The sequence below is a fragment of the Spermophilus citellus genome (assembly GCF_964194105.1).
Source record: "Spermophilus citellus genome assembly, chromosome: 2".
NCBI lineage: Eukaryota > Metazoa > Chordata > Mammalia > Rodentia > Sciuridae > Spermophilus > Spermophilus citellus.
In genome coordinates this window covers 138,855,305-138,875,371 of record NC_138183.1, presented here as the reverse complement: position 1 = coordinate 138,875,371, position 20,067 = coordinate 138,855,305, and the positions used below count along the sequence as shown (strand labels likewise).

At 34.5% G+C, this 20,067-nt stretch overlaps 1 protein-coding gene across 3 annotated transcripts in view; it reads right to left on the bottom strand.

Annotated features, from left to right (window-relative positions):
- Positions 1–20,067, bottom strand: part of LOC308642607 (DNA primase large subunit) — a 280,835-nt gene that overhangs the window by 26,874 nt on the left and 233,894 nt on the right. For all 3 annotated transcript variants that reach the window (XM_081281732.1, XM_081281731.1, XM_081281733.1), the window contains 2 exons: positions 17,852–17,978; positions 10,670–10,752 (listed from right to left, as the gene is read on the bottom strand). In XM_081281732.1, coding sequence (XP_081137858.1) covers positions 10,670–10,752; positions 17,852–17,978 — 210 coding nt within the window. The remainder of the gene's footprint in view (positions 1–10,669; positions 10,753–17,851; positions 17,979–20,067) is intronic.

Genomic DNA, 20,067 nt, shown 5'->3' with positions numbered 1-20,067 from the left:
AAATCTTTGCCAGCTACTCTTCTGATGGACAATTAATATCCACAATACATAAAAAAAAAAAAAAAAACAAGAAAAGCAACACTTTCAGTACATGGGCATATAACTAAACACATTTCTCAAAATAAGTACAAATGGCCATCAATTATATAAAAAATGCTCATCTTTAGCCAATAGGCATAATCTAAACTACACTGAGTTCCCATCTCACCTCAGAATTATAATCAAATATACAAATAGCAATCAATGCTGGGGGGAAGGAATTCATTGTCGACAGGAATGAAAATTGTTCTAGCTACCATGGAAATCAGTATGGAGGCTTCTCAAAAAAACTAAAAAATAGGATTACCATATGATCCAGGTACGGTGAAAGAATTAAAGTCAGCATATTTTAGAGATACAGGCACAATTCTCAACAGCCAAACTATAGAACCAACCTCTCAACCAATGAATGCATAAAGAAAATGTGGTATATATACACAATGGAGTTTTATTCAGCCATAAAGAATGAAACAATGTCATTTGCAGGAAAACAGATGGAACTAGAGAGTATCATGTCAAGCAAAATAAGTCAGACAATTATCTGATTTTCTTCCTTCCACGTGGAAGCTAGAAGGAAATGGGGAATAGATGTCATGAAAGTAGAAGGGAGACTGAAGGGGACTTTGGGAGAGGGCAAGGTAGAAGTACTTTGAGTAAAACTAATCAAATTAAATTACATGAACATTTAAATATGCCACGATAAAACTCATTATTCCATATAATTAATATGCACTAATAAACATGTCAATCCTCATGACCTTGAGATTAGCAATGAGTTTTTATATGACATATTAAACTTTATAAAAATAAAACTATTTTCCATCAAAAGACATTACTACTAAAGTAAAACATCTGAAAATCAGATATCTGATAAGGGTCTCATACAGAATATATTAAAAAACACTTAAGCATAACAACTCAATTCAAAAAGGAGCAAAAAAAATCGATAGACATTTCTTCAAAAAAAGATACCCAAATGGATAACAAGCACATAAAAAGTTCTACATAATTAATCACTAGAGATGCAAATCAAAACCACAATGAGAGATTATTTCCTACCTATTAAGATGGTGCTATGTGTTGAACTGTGTACCTCAAATAAATTGAAATCCTAATTCTCCCTACCTCAGAATGTCATAACATGATCTTATTTGGAAATAGGATATTTATAGAGGTAATTAAAATAAGGTCACTTTGAAGAGCCCTCATCCAATACTACTGATATCCTTATAAAAAGTAGAAACTGGACATAGAATACACAGAGAAAAAGTGGTGAGAAGACATATAGGGAGAATGCCACGTGGAAATAAAGGTAGAGGTAGGAATAATTCATCCAACGATACTTCATGGTCTTCAGAAGGAGCCAACCCTGACAACACCTTGGTATCAATTCTAGCCTCCAGAACTGAGACAATTTTTAAAGATACCTAGTTTGATACACCAGCCCTAAGAAACTAATACATAAATATATATTTTAAAAATGAAAATAAGTGTTGGAGAGATTGGGATCCTTGTAAAATGGTGCAGGTACAGCCTCTGTGGAAAACAGTTTGACAACTCCTCAAAGAACTACCGTATGATTGGATTCTATTCCTAGGTATATACTCAAGAGAACTGAAAGCAGTTTCTCAAATACTTGTACATGAATGTTTACAGAAGCACTATTCACAGTTGCCAAAAGAAGATAATCCAATGTCCTTCAATGGATGAGTAGATAAATAAAATATAGTACTATTCAGTCAATGAAAAGAATAGGATATTGATGCAAGCTACAAAACATGGGTGAACCTTGAAAACAAACTCGACAGAAACTATAGGCCACATGGTGTATTATTATACTTACAGGGAATATCAAAATAGGTAAATCCATAGAGATTTAAAGCAGATGACTGGTTATTAGAAACTGGGGACTGAGTGTTTAATGGATACTGGGTTTTCTTTTGATGTATTGAAAATATTTTTGAATTCAACAATGTTCATTATATAGCATTATGAATGTACTAAATGCACTGAATTATACACTTTAAATTATGTAAAATTCACTGCAATAAAAGCAACTAGACCTTTTAAAACCCTGTTACTACCGAAAATTTACATTTTGTGAATTAGTCTCATCTTTATTTCATATTTGCCAATGTTTAAATAATACAACATACATATTCCTAAATTTAGGTACATAAAATTACTACTCACTTCACAGTAATGGTTTTTCATGAAAGAAGAAACCTAAAAGAATCAACTGAATTTAAAAATAAATGCCATAGAGAAGCAGAACAATGTAGCAGAAGAAGGTAAATGATATTCAGTGTCAGGCACAGGTGTGAATCCTGGACTTACTGTACATTAGCTACATGGTCTCATCTATAAAATAGGGATAATATTGTGTTGAGAATCAAAAGATATAGTGCTTGGAACAGAGTAGGCCAAAATTTTAATAATTTGAAGGCATGGTACTTTATTTTGTTTCCAGTAACAGATCAAGCACACCATGAACTATTATATAATAAAAACTACTAATCTGTAAAAGGCATTCAGAGATTAAAACAAAAGGTGTTAACTTTACTGTGGTATATATTACAATATTAGTCTATGACCAACAATTGTTTGTTGATTAAATTGTTAGAATCGAATATATGCCATATATGATTTAGTATGGCAAACAATTCTCCTAGTAAAATGGGACAAGCACAATGCTATGGGCACTAGTGATAAAACCACAATTTGAAAATTCCATGTATATATTTTCACAATAGGAAAAAGAAAGTCTCTTCAGAGAAATAAATGTGCTTTACACCAGAGATTTCTCAATATTTTAAGCATATAGTCTTGAATTTTCTAAATCCAAAATGTAGTATTTTCATCATAAAACTGCAGCTATGAAAAAATCTAAAAAATAGAAGGAAAGCTAAAAACCAAAATAAATATCTTAAGAATAGTTAGAAAATTCAGGCATCTAATCTAAATAGTATTGATAGATATGATTGACTAAATTAACATAGAATTAAAAGGATTATTAACCTATTGGAAGATTTTTTTAAAAATGTTAATGAAAGTAAATTGATATTAAAATGCACACCAATATTTTAAGGGAAAAAAACTAAAGTGTTCATAAAAAATGTAAATATGCTTTCATCAACAGCTACATACTATTAAGAGACAATTTCTCAGGAATCTCAAGTTTCTAACATTTCACAATCAGAAGCAATAATGGTCTCTGTTCCAGATCACATTTTCACGGATGTTTATATAATAGACTTGGAAGACAGAGTGCTTTCCTCTGAATTAAAGGCTTGCTTACTGTCCATTATAAAAGATACAGATTCCCTAGACTCTAGGTTTTACAATATTAGTACACAGACTAATACTGTAATATATGCTAAAGTGAAGTTAACACCTTTTGTTTTAATCTGTGAATTCTTTTTACTTCTTGGTAGTTTTTCTTATTATATAATAATTCATAGTGTGCGTGATCTATTATTGGAAATAATGTAAAGCCACAGGTTTTTTGTTTGTTTTTTTTTTGGCCTGCACTGTATCTCTTGATCCTCACCACAATATTATCCCTATTTTATAGATAAGAAAGCTAAGTTTTGAAGAAGGTAAAAGCCTGCTCAAAACTATAGAGCTAATATACAATAGGTCCCAAACCATAGAGCAAATTAATAATCAATACACCTGTGCAACCCACTGCACATGCAGGTAGTAGCTGGTCCTCATGTTGCTCTTTGAAAATCAAGGAGCAAGGAATTAGTGCAAGAAAATATTCAAATATTGTTATTACTGGAATCTTCACATCTTCTGCCAGCATCTATAAAACTGGCAGCTAAGTTCTTACCCTAGAATCAAGGTAAAATTTTCCAACCTTCACAGCTTCTAACATGGATCAGACACTGTGCTGGGTGCATAGAGAGATAAAGATCAAAACCTCATATGTAAGGATCTACCTCGAAGTTATCTAGTATTACTGCTATTGCCAACTATCCATCAGGCACATGACCACGTATACTTCACACATAATGTGAAACTTTTTTTTTTAAACCTTTAGTCAAAGTAATGCATGTAGAAGTGGAAAAAATTGCACTATAGGATGACTTATTAATAACAGCTCCCATATCACATTCCTTCCTTAACACAAAAGGCAATAACTTTATTTTGCTTATATAGGCTATTGTCTGTATCACTCTAAATTATATGCTTATTCTTGGAATTGTTTTATTTATTAACAATCTATTGAATTGCTAGAATAAAAGATGAATATTTTGTTTCATTTGTAATACCTCCTACCTAACTTTTTTCCTCCATTAAAAAACTAAATACCCCTGCAAAACTTGACACAATGTCATGACATTACCATCACAAACAAGATGGGAGATTCCCATCAACCAAAAGCTATTTTTCCCTGTCCCTTTGTAACTAACTCTTCCCCCAACTCCCAGCAACCATGTTTTCTATATTTATACATCCGTCTCTTCCAGAATGCCATATAAAGGAAATCATACAGCAGGGATCTTTCAGTCTGACTCCTTCCCTCAGCACTATGCATCTGAGATCTGTCAATGTTGCTGGGTATGGCAATAGTATGTCCCTTTTTGTTGAATAGGATTCAATTGTATGACTAAACCATATTTGTTTATCCAATCACAAGTTGAAGGACATTTGGGTTGTTTTAAGTTTTAAGCAATTATGAACAAAATATACACATTTATGTATAGGTTTTTGTGTGGGTTGTTATACGTGTAAGTTTAACTTCATAAGAAGCTGCCAAACACCTTCAAGGTGGCACTATCATTTGCATTTCTTCTAGCAAGGTATGAGACTGAGCAATACATCTTTATTCTGTTTTTACTTGGTACTGTCAAACTTTTATTATACCAACTATAATAAACCTTCATTAAAGAATTTTGTCATGTGTTCACCATTCACATATTTTCTTTGGTGTAATACCTATTCAATTGTTTTGCACATTTTAAAAACTTTTTTCTGATTACTGAGTTTTGAGAGTTCTTTGCATATATTCAATATAAGTCTTTTTTACAAAATATATAATTTGCAAATATCTTCTTCCAGCCTGTGGCCTATTTTATTCTCTTAACCCCATCTTCTTTAGGGTAAAAATTTTAACTTTTCAATAAAGATTAATCTATCATCATTTCCATTCATGGAATATTCCAAAGTCATACAGATTTTGTGTGTTCTTCTGGAAGTTTTAATTTATAGTTAGGTCTAGGACCTATTTCAAATTAATTTTTATATAAAGCAAGAACTATTGTAATGGTTTAGATATGAGGTGTCCTCCAAAAGCTCATGTGTAAAACAATGCAAGAAAGAGGTTAAAGGATTGGGTTAAGAAAGCTTTAACCCAGTGCATTAATCCCCTAATAGGCATTAACTGGGGGGCACCAGTTGGCAGGTGAGGCTTGACTAGAAGAGGTGGGTCACTGGGGGTGGGGGTGGGGGAGTGCTTTGGGATATAGATTTTGTTCTTGGTGAGCACAGCTCACTGTCTGCTTCCTGATGTGATGTCCTGAGTTGCCTTCCTCTGCTATACTCTTCCATCATAATGCTCTGCCTCATTTAGGGCCCAGAGCAATGAAATCGGCCATCTATGGACTAAGACCTCTAAAATTGTGAGGCCTAAATAAAACTTTTGCTCCTCTAAAAGTGTTCTAGTCAGGTCTTTTGGTCATAGCGTTCAAAAAGCTTATGAAACAACTGTGTAGGCTGTTGTTTTTTGCATGTGGACATCCAATTCTTCTAGAACAATTTTTTGGAAAGGCCATCATTTCCTCCATTTAATTGCCCTGGCACCTATGTTTAAAAAAAATCAGATACCCGTAAATATGTGGGTCTAAATGTCCAATTGATCTCTATATTTCCCAATACTATCTTAATTACAGTAGCTTTATAGTTAAGTCTTAAAATCAGGTAGTGCATGCCTCCAATTTTGTTGTTTGACTATTTTCATCAGTGTTTCAGCATAACAATCTTTCATATAATTAGTCTTTTCAGTTCATGTGTATATGGTACTTTGAAAAATGCTTAATTTTCAGTTGCTTGTTTTAAGAAATATCATTAGTTTTTGTATACTTACTTAGTATCATGCCACTTTTTAGGTATAGTAGCATTTTGGTAGGTTCTTTGAGATAATCTCATTTATGAATAAAGTTTTTCTTTAATTTCTGCTCTGCTTTCTTCCCCCTTGCGTCATTACAGAACCTACTTTGTAGAAGTTCAATTCATTTAAGTTTATACTAGATTTTTAAATATTTATTTTAATTGTAGTTAAACACAATATCTTTATTTTATTTATTTTTATGTAGTGTTGAGGGTCGAACCCAGGGCCTCACACATGTTAGGCAAGCGCTCTACCGCTGAGCCACAACCCTAGCCCTGTAATAGATTTTTAAAGACCCTGATTATGATCATCTGGGATACTATTTCAGGAATACAATTTTTAAAAATATTTTTTAGTTGTTGATGGACCTTTATTTGATTTATGCGTATGTGGTGCCGAGAATCGAATCCAGTGATTCACACATGCTAGGCAAGTACACTACCACTGAGCCACAATCCCAGCCCTCAGGTAAACAATTTTTAAAAAGTGCATTCTCCAGTTGCTGGGTAGTGTTTTATAGATATCAATTAGTCAACTCAGTTGACAATGTTGTTCAAGATTTATATATCCTTAGTGATTTTCCATTTGTTCTATTAACTAATGAGAAAGGAGTGCTGAAATCTCCAAATATAATCATGGTTTTGTCTCTAATGAGCCTTTCAGTTTTTACTGTTTTTAACACTGAATATTTAGGAGCCATGTTGTTGGGGTTTAAACATGAAGAATTTTTGTCTTGGTGAACTGAGCACCATGTTTTTCTATTTGAGGGGAGGGAAGGGAATAAATGTAGGGACCTCCATTTTCTTTGGTCATATTGTGTTGTTCAATTGCTATTAAACTATACTGAGCACATTAATTTGTGACTTTTACAGTGATTTAACAATATTACAGCTAATCACAAGGAAAATGAAATGTGATCCTAGAAGCATGCTTTAAAAAAAAAAAAGTGGGAAAGGCTAAATCACAACGATTTCTCTTTTGATCAAAATTCTGACTTAAAACATCTAGGTGTGTCTTATAAGTTGAGGCTTATTTTTCAAATAGTTTTTATTTTTCTGAAATAAAAGCTACATTGAGTTTTACCTCACATATTTTAATGGTATTTTTCTCGAGCTGCATTCAATTTTAATATGCACTTGAAGTTTTCAAGATCTAATCTACACTCATGTCAACCTGTAACTAAACATTTATCAAATGTTTTACATGGATTTTTTATTCATCAACTCTCTGCCCTCTGAAATACAGTCCAACAGCTGCTTCACTCTACTACAGTCTACTCAATAAAAATATCACATAAAAGCTAAATATTATTTACAGTTTGCCCACATGCACAGATCTGCGTTCATCTCAGATAAAAGGTTACAATGCAGGTCCAAAGGATGATGTGGAAATTATTCACCAGCTTCATCAAAGTAAGGGATATACATCGAGGGCAAGTAGAAAGAGATACACTGGAGTCATAAGCAAAGAGCATACAAAACCTAGTTACTACTATTAAATATAAACATTAATCTTCTCAACAGATTAATACAGATATGTTAATAGTCTATTTTTAAGGTGATTTCTTCATGACTTATAAAAAGGCTTCTAATCCTATTCTTCAAGATTATTTAATCAAATTTGTTAGTGGCAGTTTCTAACCTTTCCTAAACCTAGAACACCATTACTAACCCATTTACTCTCTGCTGATGACCAGATCTTTTACTTTACAAAGAAGAGTAAGGACAGGTGATATGTTCCATCAACTTCCTTTTGCTCTTTCTTAAACTCTTATTTTCTACATGGGCTGAGGGGGCATACCTTTCTCTGTATCCTTTTTTCCAAGTATATATCCTCCCTTATTCAATAAGTTACTTTTTCACTTGTGTTCTTGAGCTCCTATCTGCCTCTCTCTGCACACACCAAGCAACCTCTAGGATTCAATTCTTACCTAAGAACAACCACTTACTCTTTCAATTTTTTTTTAGGCATCTATCATGTTTAAGTCACTGAGTTACTGAGACACAAAGTTAAATAAAAATCCAGTTCTTCATGAAACAAACTGGTGGAAAGATGAACAGGCAAAGAAATGATTAAAATCTAACATAATAAGTGCTAAGGGCATTATGTACAGTATAGTCACGGCATAAAGGAAAGAGGGCTTACCTCTGCTTGGTTACAGACAGATGTTCTTTGTTTTATATGCTCACCAAGCCCACTCTCTAATTTTTTCTTTTTTTTCTACAAACAGGCTCAGGTCTCCTTCAGTCCACATTATTTTTACTTGTTTGCAGTTCTGGGAACCCAGGGTTTCATGCATGCTAGGCAAATACTCTACCACTGAGTTACACCTCCAACCCCTCTCCTTCAGTCTTTTTTTTTTTTAATTTTTTTATTTATATATGACAGTGGAATGCATTACAATTCTTATTACACACATGGAGCACAGTTTTTCATATCTCTGGTTGTATACAAAGTATATTCACACCAATTCATGTCTTCATACCTGTACTTTGGATAATAGTATCCATCACATTCCACCATCATTTCTAACCCCCATGCCCCCTCCCTTTTCCTCCCACCCCTCTGCCCCTCTTTAGAGTGCATCTATTCCTCCCACACTCCCTCTCCCTACCCCACTATGAATCAGCCTCCTTATATCAGAGAAAACATTCAACATTTGGTTTTGGGGATTGGCTAACTTTAGCATTATCTTCTCTAACTCCATCCATTTACCTGCAAATGCCATTCTCCTTCAGTCTTAAACCCACAAACAAATACACCATTCCATGATAAATAAGCTAATACCATTGTGACGCCCCTTTTATGAGTACATTTTCTGAAAGTATCACATGCACTGTTTTTTATTCATTCATCTTTTAGATATGTGTGTTCTGGCTTTTGATTTCCACCATTATATTGACACCTTTTACCAAAGTCATAGTTGAGTAACCCACTCAGCACATGCAGTCTTCACCTTAAACAGTCTCTCTACTACAAAGGACTTTTTGGACCTACTTTCTTCTTATATATATTTCCCCTCTCTCCTCCCATTCTTGTTTGGTCTTGACTAATATCACTTCCTTTTAATACCTGATAAAAGCATTACCCAAGATTCCATTCTGAGACATGTTTTTTGACTCCCTACCTCTTCTTTCCCACATGATAATTATCATGATAATCAGCTCTAAAGTAGAGTGGGGTTAAGGGAAAATATCTTGAAATCAGAAGGGCTGGCTTCAATTTCAGTTTTTACTACAGATTTACTAGGGATGCACAATGGCATGTTGCATGTCACATCCTAGGGCTCCATAAAAGAAAAATGGCTTTCCAATATTCTTTCTAGACTCACAATTCCACAATTTTAACCAGAAAGGTCATCTGATTTCTAGTTCTAACTTCTTGAATATGCTACAAATCTACAATCCGTCTGCCATGTAAAAAGTTCCGCCTCTATAACTGATCTCCCAAACAACTTCTTCCTTTAAGCTCCCTTTCAATGTTACACTGGTGCCACCATTATCCTAAACTTGAAACCCCAATAAAACAACGTGCTTTCTGTTTTAATCCATGCATTCTCTCTTCATAACTCCCAATATTACTTCAAGGCCTCAAAGATCATCTCTTCCAGAAAGTAATCCTTGCTTCCCCAGATGGTTACAAACCCTCCTTCATTACCCAAGACTCTCTTGTAACACCTGACTTGTATTTTCCTCCAGACCCTTTTCTTTGGGAGCAGGATTTATACCTTATTCTTCTCTGCACAGCCCACATTATAAGACTGAAACTGAATTAACTAAATCAGAACTTTGGACACAAAAGAAATTTAGGGATGCATAATGACTTAGATGTTAGAGCTCTAAAACATACATTGTTCTTCCAAAGCTAAGGAAGCAATTCCTTCAAAAATCCAAGTGAACTCAGAGGCACACTATAAATAACAGGTTTTGCAATGTCAAAGACTTATTTCTTTAAAAAGGCAGGCTTACCAAAAGATGTACTCTTATTTTGACAATTTGAGCATTTCCTTTTTATTTAAATTGTTCACAAAGTATTTTGGAAAATTATTAGACCCAGAACTACAATCAGAAGCATAGATTAAACAAAGATGCCTATCAGCATTCAGTCAGTACACACTACATTATTGTGTGCTCGGGAAATAATTTCCCAAAATAAAATGTTATCATTAATTTTCAGTTTCATTAACAAGCTTCAAAATATTACTCTTTAATTATTTTTAAATGTGGTCCTCAGTTGATATAGTGAAACAAACTAAGAAGGAATAAAGGGGTGAGGGGTTCATCTTCCTTTACAACTAAGAAAAATAAAAATACAAAGTTGCAGATAGAAGAACTGGAATTTCCAAGGAGTTTAAACCAGAAGAGTCAAGACTTTAGCTGATTTCATCTAAAAGATAGGGTGCCTAGGGTAAGGCCTGACAAACAGAACATAGCCTTACTACAAGAACATTAAATAAACCTGAGATGATCTGTCTGATGCCTCGTTACTGAGGATGCAGAGCAGAATCTGACTTACCTGGTTTATCCCTCCAGGAGAGATCTTGTAAGTCTGCAACTTCTGTTTCAGCAGCTCTGGATCACTGTGACGAAATGGGCACCCTGACAACAGAAAACAAACCAGCACACCAACAAGGTTACTTACTCGGGACTTAGTATAATACCACTCTCAAGAGACTGCCTAAGCTCCTCTTAATTGTCTAACAGCTTATTAATAAAAAAAGCTAATTGCCCATGGGTGCAACTGCTTTCCTCTCTTTATCTAAATGACAACTTAGCTGTACAGTTATCAGGGTGCTACAGGCTCAAGAGTTACATAGAATATTACAGCATTTTCAGGCTAAGATGTACATGATGAGGAAAACAGCTTTAATTTTGCTACTTGCTAGTAAGTACAGATAATCATAAAGTAGCTTTAACAGTTTGCCTTAAACAAACTTTACATAATCTCATTTTTCTAGTCTACGTAAGTTACATGACAGGTACATAAGAATAGGGAAATAGATGGGCTGCGGTCGTGGCTCAGTGGTAGAGCGCTTGCCTAGCACACATGAGGCACCAGGTTAGATCCATAGCACCACATGAAAATGAAATAAACATATTGTGTCCACCTACAACTAAAGAAAATATATATTTTTTTAAAAGTTGCAGTTCTTTTAAAAAAGGGTGGGACAGACAATGTAAACAAAAAATAAAATGTAAAACGTAAGAAATATGAAGCTCATATACCATTTCAATAAATTCTATGCCTATTTCCTGTGAAGAGAATACAAATTTAGAGGAATCATGGAAGAAAATGAAATAGACAAATAGGAAACTATTGCGCAGAAAGACAACTTGTAGTATGTCATCTCTATATTGCTTGAGACAAAAAGATAAACTATTAGAAATACTTGAATAAATAAGAACACAAGGATTATAATTAAAAGCTAATATTTTGGGCCAAAACCTAGTAAATTTTAAATATCCTAATAAGAAACTCCAATGGTAAGTAAAATACTTAACTTGAAAAATGAATACAGGAAAGTCTGATTTTTTTATAATCATAAAGATGATGGATTTGTAAGTTAATTAGAAACAGCTTGTTTTTAATGAAATCAACAGGAAACCAGTTGATGAAAAAATATGGAAAACAGCCAGGATGGCAAATACAAATGTGTTTCTCAAAAACATCCATTATAATGACATGGACCCCTACAAACAATGCAATTTTAAAAATTTACAGTATATCTCTATTCTGAAGAAAACAAATATTTAGTGCAAAGAAACATTTGAGAAACCTTATAATACATGGTTAAGAGTGTGGAACTGCACAGCCTGAATCTAAAACTCAGTTCACCACTTACTAATTGGGTATTTAGACAAATATCTTCTTACTGACTCAGCTTCATAGTTTGCTCAAGTGAGGGAAATAATAATATCCATCTCACATATATACCATAAGAATGCAATATAAACTATTTTATGCTCTTGGCATAAACATAGTAAGCCCTCAAAACATGCAAGCTATTATTCTTGAAGTATCTGATAAGATTACAAGGCACCCCAATGAGAAAGAAATGAGGGTATAAGGGGTATTGTTGTTTAATCACAGAATGATGAAAGGGCATTAGAAAAAGGAGACAGACTACAAAAAATTACCCAAAGTATATTTGAAATAATAACCAGACCTATATGAAAGGTCAGAAAGAACAAAGCCAAAAAAAAAATGAAGATTGTTAATCTTTGAAGTACTAATGGCCATAGAAAGGTCTTTTGAAGCTATGTTCACTACAAGAAACAGACTATTGCTTGGAGAAGCTGTTGATATAAACACCTACTTTGTTTCCGTCTTCCACATTGTGATTCCCCCAAACTGGAGAGACAGGTGAAAACAGAATCACAACTGACTGAAGCAGAAACCCATGAGCAGGACCTCCAGAGGAAGCAGTGCCAACAGGAAAGCCTAACTGTTCTAGGTAAATGGCTGGAGCCTCAGTGTTGGCCAAGTCAAGGGGTTCTCACACTTTTGTGAACTTCACCTCCAGAAGCTCTATTAGTTCCTCACAGTGAATATTAGAAAAAATGTGTGTGTGTGTGTATGTGTGTGTGTGTGTGTGTGTGTACACACAGCTTTATAACAGCTTTATTTATAACTGCCAAACCTTAGAAGCAACTAAGGCTTCCTTCAGTACATGAATGGATAAATAGTCTATGGTACATCCAGACAATGGAATATTATTCAGTGATAAAAAGAAATGAGCTATCAAGACATGAAGACAGGGAGGAAATTTAAACACATTTTGCCAAGTGATAGAAAACAATTTCAAAGTATGTAGCCCTCCAATGACATATAGACTTCAACTATATGACATTCTGTAAAATGCAAAACTATGAAGTTAGTTAAAAGATGTAGTTGCCAGAGAGTAAGGGGAAGGAGGGATGAATAGGCAGAGCACAGAGGATTTTTTAAGAGTGACACTCTTCTCCACAATGGTAGATATATGGCATTATAAATTTGTCCAATTCCATAAAATATATCACACCAAGAGCAAGTCCTAATATAAACTATGGGCTTTGGGTGATAATGATATGTCAATGCAGGTTTGTCAATTGAAACAATTGATATATAACATTGATGTGGGATGTTGATAGTAGGGGATATTATACATGTGTAATGGCATAGGATACACAGGAACTCTGTACTTTCTGATGAATTTTGCTGTGAGCCTGAAAAGGTGCTTAAAAAAAAAATCAGGTTTATTTTTTAAAGGGGGAATAAGTGAATCTGTTCCAAAAAATATGAGTCAAGTGTTTGTTAAGTATAGAACAGGAATCCACTATTACCTGAGGCTTCATTTTCTGTGGTTTCACTTATGAAAGGTCAAATCCAGTCCAAATATATTAAATTAAAATTACAGAAAAAGCAATTCAAAAGTTTTATACTACACACCATTCATAATAGTGTAATGAAATCTTGTTTCTTCCCACCTCATTCCTCATGCTCAGTGTATCCATGCTGTATATGCTACCTACCCATTACACTCATGCTCAGTGTATCCATGCTGTATATGCTACCTACCCATTAACCACTTACTAGCTGTTGTGGTACTGCAATGCTTCTATTCAAATAACTAATTTTTTAACTTCATAATAGCCTCAAAGCACAAGAGTATTGTTGCTGGCAATTTGGGTATGCCAAAAAGGTGAAATGTCTCAATTAATTAAGGAAAAAAAATATGATGCTGAGGTGACTAAGATCTGTGGTAAGAATAAATTTTTTATCCATGAAAAGGTGAGGGAGGACAAAGAAATTCATGCTAATTCTATCCACCTCAAGTTGCAAAAGTTGGATGCATGATGTGACAAGTGCATAGTTAAGATGGAAAAAGCATTAAATTTGTGGGTAGAAGACTTCAACAGAAAATATGATCTAGGAGCTCCAGAAAGATTTAAGTCTATACAAAGACTTTAGCAAGGCTCCCTTAAAATGTGTGACGTCAAGCCATTTACTGCAAAGTAACAGAATACACAGATTCAGGAATAGGGTTGGAACAAAAAACATAATTACTGGAGAGGTTGAATCAGTGGAAAAAGCTGCTGTTATCACACCTCCTGCAGAGCTGAAAAAGTTGATTAAAGAGAAGGGATGCCATCCAAAGCAAATTTTCAAATTTGCAAATTTTCAAAATTGCAAAGAAACCACTCTTCTGGAAGAAGGTGCTCAAAAGAACCTCATAAAAGTGCAAAGGAGGCATGAGGGCATAAAACATGGAAGGACAGATTAACTTGTACTATGTAGCAATATAACAAATTTCAATGCCATTTTTGATAACAGCACCAATTCTTAATTTGGGCCTACTGATGCCTGATGATTAACTAAAAGAAGGATAAAGGTTTGGCATTTCTGATTTCATTTGTACATGTCCCTTTTGCCTAAAACTTTTGGTCAGATTCCTGCTCAACTCTGCACACAGGCAAGTTAATCACTTAAGGAGTATTCATCCAAAGCTAGTAATCTACCAACTTTGAGGCTAAAGACACCAAGACAAGAGTAACTAAGGTATTTCCAAGATTTGCAGGGACAAGTGAATTGCCAGCTTTTATAGTGTCCTATTCCAGACCCCTGGAGTGGACAAAGAAAATTTTAGTTATTACCCTGCATCTTCCAGGAACAGTGAAGCCTCTTTCCAGGCAGATCACCCCATGAAGAGATTACCCACCTAAGTAGGAGAATCATCTCACAGGAACCAAATTGTACCTTTCCAGGATCACAAGTCTGACAATATCCTGCAAATAAAATATGGGAATTGTCCCCTCAAGTAAAAAGGACTTCTGACTTCTCCAGAGCTACCTCACAGAATCAGAACTGAGATAACAATCAACCAGACCACAGTTTGACCAAGATTGCTTAATTATGTATACCTCTCACTCCCTGCTCCATTTCCTCCTTTATTTAAACCTAAAGTTCATGTCAGTACCCTCAAAGACAGGACCAAGATGGTTGAGCTATATCGTCTCCCTAATATGGCCATATGATTGAAGTTCCTGATTTTTACCATTGCTTTTGTTTGTTTTGGGGGGTGAATGGCAGGACCTGATTTGCTGGGACCTGCAGAGTTGGGCCTCTGGCCTAGGACTCCAGTAACAGCACCATTATAGGGCATATGATGAAATTAGGTATAGTGAACAGAGTGAAGATCCCATGTGCTCTCAAAAACAAAAATTATCTTGCCCATCTTCTGCCAACATAATCAAAAAGCATTTGTGACACCCATCTTATTTATGGAATGGTTCCACCATCACTTCATTCACAAAATGGAAAAATACTTAGAAGAGAAAGTGTTGTTACTAATAATAGTTGCATTAGTAACAATGCACCTCAACATCCTGAATCTGTTTGCTATGAAAACAAAAACAGTGAGGTTGTATTTTTACCTCCAAATGTTACTTCGCTGCTTCCCTTGACCTGGGCATCATTAGATTTGCCAAAGCCACATACATCCATCTGGTATTTGGTTGCATTTAATCCGCAATTGATGTAGACCCTAATCTGGACATAATACAGTGTTGGAAATGATTCACTATTGCTGATGCCATAAAATTCATCAAAGTTTAAGTGGATAAACTAAAATCAGAAATTGTAAATGCCTGTTGGAAGAACTTAAGGAGTAAAGTTGTGATAATTTTAAAGGTTTCCCAGGAACCAAAAGACAAGGAAAATCATTTATGCAGCAAGACAAATCAGTGGAGGATTTTTTGACATACTTGATGAAGAAGTGGAAAAACATACCGAAAGCCATCAAGAAGTATTAAATGAGGAACTGGAAGAACTTTTTAACTATAGAGGAAGAATCAGCAATGTGGATGTTACCAAAATTTGCTAAAAGTATTCCCAATCCCACAAACATTGGGGACAAATTACAGAATACAATCCTCAGTTAAAATTTAGCATTACAATCAGCTCCTGATCACTAAAGGATCACAACCTCTGTAGCAACACTTGTTAAGTTAAAAAAAAAAGACAACAATTTCCAATTACAATGATCTTCTAAAACATTTCGGGGGTGGGGGGGACTTTAATTATCAAGGATCTCTAAGCATTGACACCATATGCTCCTGACATTTAACTATTGATGTCAGAATGGCTCACTGACACAGATCAGCCAACATAATCCTTCTTGTAATAGTACCCTAATGCTACATCATAAGACTTAGACCACATGTACATAGCTTTATTTATGGCATACTGTTGTACTTATTAGTTATTATTGATAACTGTGCCTAATTTGTATACCGAACTTCATCACAAATACATATGTATAGGAAAAAAATAGTATACACAGGGTTCACTACTATTTGTAGTTTCAGGTACCCACTGCAGCTCTTGGAACATATCTACTACAGATAAGCTTAACCACTGTTATTCTTGAGTGAAAGAGTATAAATTAGAAACAAATATAATAAAAATGCACTGAAATAAATAAGATATTATCTAACAGAAATAAAAAAAAACATAAAGTCCTGCATTTATGCTAATAAAAGTCAATTACACAAGTGATGAATGCTCGGACCTGGAAATTCACAAGAAGAATCCCTAGTAATTTAGTTGGCCAAAAACTCAGTTCTGAGTTCACATCTTGGTATGGCTGCTATGCTAACAAGTTTCTGGCTTCCTCAATAGAAGTATCTGGTCAATGACTTTCAAACTTTAGGATAAAAACTACACAGGGAAATGCAAATAAAATCTAATTTTTTATGTCTGAGGGTGGGACCTGAACAATCTGTATTTCCAAAGGTTATCTTAAGGGATTCTAACACAAGTGATAGAAATCACTCACTGCATATTAAAAGCATTGGCCACTTCTTCACTTATTAAGTAATCGATGTAAAAGCATTTTATAATGCTTTGGACGCATGGAGTCTTTCTAAGAATATGCTGGTGATTATTTGCAGCCTAACAGTGTGCAATCTTATAAAACTGTTTCACTTGATTCTAAAACAAACAAAAAATTATTTTGACACATATTATAGCAATGCTTTGGTAATCTAAAATTATTAATATGAGCTATTAAATCATTGCTTGACACACCAGACAAATGAGAAACTTTTCCATGTATGCTTAGAGAAAACGCTTTATGGAAAAAAAAAAAATTAACTCGGCTGTCTTCAAATTACAGTTTGACATGGATTTTTTAACTAACAACTCAGGCAAATTGATAGGTATGTTTGATACCATGACTTACAAAATTGCTTAGTATTTGTTGGTTAATCAGATAACAGTAATGAGAATAAAACACACTCTTCCTCAGTAATCTTTCAGAAAATTAATGAATAGAAAATTCATAAAAAATTAATGAATCTAATATTCCAAACTACAGTATTTCAATTCCAATAAGCTTTGAAAAACTTATATTAGTTTTCTAAGACACTTGCAGAAAAAGGGGGAAAGAGAACAGAAGGAGAAGTGTGGAAATTGAGAACTGAAAAGCCCAGTCCAGCACAAACTAAAATGCAGCTGAATGAATTTCTCTTGCCTGACCTAGTTCAGTAATAAGAAAAATCACTGTTAGAGTAATGGTGCTCTAGCTTGACACTCATGATTGACATAAGCTACAAACTGGGCCCTGTCAGTAATGCAAAAAAAGCCATTACATTGCTTCAGTGTTTCCTGCATAGCTAGGCTTCTGCAGTTTCCAGCATATCCACTGAAAGCACTTACCATGATAGTCTCCTTGGCTTGGTGGATTAGTCAGAATAATCTTCAAACAACTAAAAGGTGTATAGTCTGTCCTCTTGCCTTCCTTTCCGAAGCTATGGCGGATATTGTAAGAGTAACCTCTGTCAAACTAGTTGAGAAAAAGAAAAAGGCAAACTCAGTCAATACTGTAACAGTGATATTGCAATGCCAGCTAGAATCCGTGTGTACAAAGTGATATTTTTCTATAATAAATTCGATATTTAGAGGCAGATGTATACTGACACCAGATACAACCATTGCACGTTTTGTCATATACTTTCTTTAAAAAAAAACCATAAAATTTACAGAAAACAAATTTCTCAAGTAGAAGACAGCTAATGTTATGTAGAATTATCTCATTATCCATGAAGATTGATTCCAGGACACCAATTCCCCCATACCAAAATCTGTGAATGTTCAAGTACTGCAGATAAAATGATGTGATATTTGCATATAACCTGCTATATCCTCCTGTATGCTTTAAATCATCTACAAATTACTTATAATACCTAATATAAATGTTTTGTGAATAGTTATTATTGCATTGTTTAGGCATAATGACTTGTTTCAGGAAAAAGTCTGTACATGTTTACTATGTAATTTTTTTTTCTAATATTAGGGTTGGTTGAACTTGTGGATACAAACATGGAGAGCAACTGCACATGTTTAAAGTTAAGAATAATCCTTTCCCAAGCCCTTAGTTTGATTCCAGAGATTATACTAGACATAAATCAGTTTACTCTCTCCTCTGCCTTCCTTCCCCTAGTTGTCCCTTAATTCCCACATTCCACCCATTCTACTTCTGAAATGTCTCTTAAAATAATTAATGCCTGCCTCTGCACGTGCATTATACAAAGCAAGTAGTCAGCAAGTGCCTGATGAATGAGTGAACTACTGCAATTGCCTCCTACCTGGAATTCCTGCCTCCATGTTCATAAAATAAGCTAATGGTATGGAAGGGACTTTGAAATGAGCGAGATAAGAGGGAAAAAAGGAACTAACATTTATCGAAATGCAATTAGGTACCGCCAGGCATTTTGCTAGGTGCTTTTAAAACTGTAATCCCATTTAATCATTTAAATAGTCACAGTTCACCTGTGATGTTACACATGAGAAAATTGAAGTTCAAAGAAATGAAGCAACGTGATATAATACAGCTATTAAATAAATGGCAGAGTTGAAAATCATGTGTAGGTAAGTCTGATTCCAAAGCCCATGTTCTTTCCATAATAGTGCACTTTCTCAATAATAAGGTATTTAAAAATCATAGGTTCCAATGAAATCTTTTTAGGATGTAACTTCTTTCTTTTAGATGATACTTCAGAGTCCAAAGTCAGAAGTAATCTGTTCCTCCAAACTTCAGTAATATTCTCCCTATACGGACCTATAAGTCTCTAGAGGATTTATCTTCACTACATTTTTAAGAAGCTTAACTGTAATTCTCTTATAAAACACTACATCTATTTTCTATCAATCACCTCTTTACATAGGTGATTAACTGTTCCTGACCATAAGCTCTTTCAGGTAAAATCTGTTACTTAGTTCATTTTTTTCTTGCATGATGGTACTAAGCTAAGTGCACGTGCAAGAACTCCTTGGTCTCACCACAACATTTGAAAGTGTACTTGTCCCACTATTCTGCTTCCATTAAATGTTTTCCACTGTCTGATGGTTGGTGGTTTTATAATTCCATGATTAGGTGATAGCCATACCCCACTGGTCAAATGAAGGCAGACACTGTCAACAAGATGTTTGACAGGAGACAATGGTGAACATTGATAGAATCTCTCACTCCACTTTTCAGCTATAAATCCCTCCTTATCCATGCTATATTTGGAATTAAGCTCAGTTCTTTCCCCAATATTCCAATAGTTCCTGAATAAAGTCTATTTGTACTGCTTTAACTACTTCCAGCTCTGTTTTTGATCCAACCACCAATCATTAGGCCCTCAGATATAACAACCAATCCTCAACACACTTTGTTTCCAGTCTGCCTGCTTGACTTGAGTGTCAAATAAATGTCTGCTGAAGAATGGTGAGGGCATATTTTGATTCTTAAGATTCTAGCAATGCTCCTAAACTTCAATTGGGTCATGTTTGAGTAAACTCATACACTGAAAATATCCTAAGTCAAAATGCAATAAATACCCCTAACCTACTGTTATAGTATGGATCTGGAATGTCCCCCAAAGGCTCAG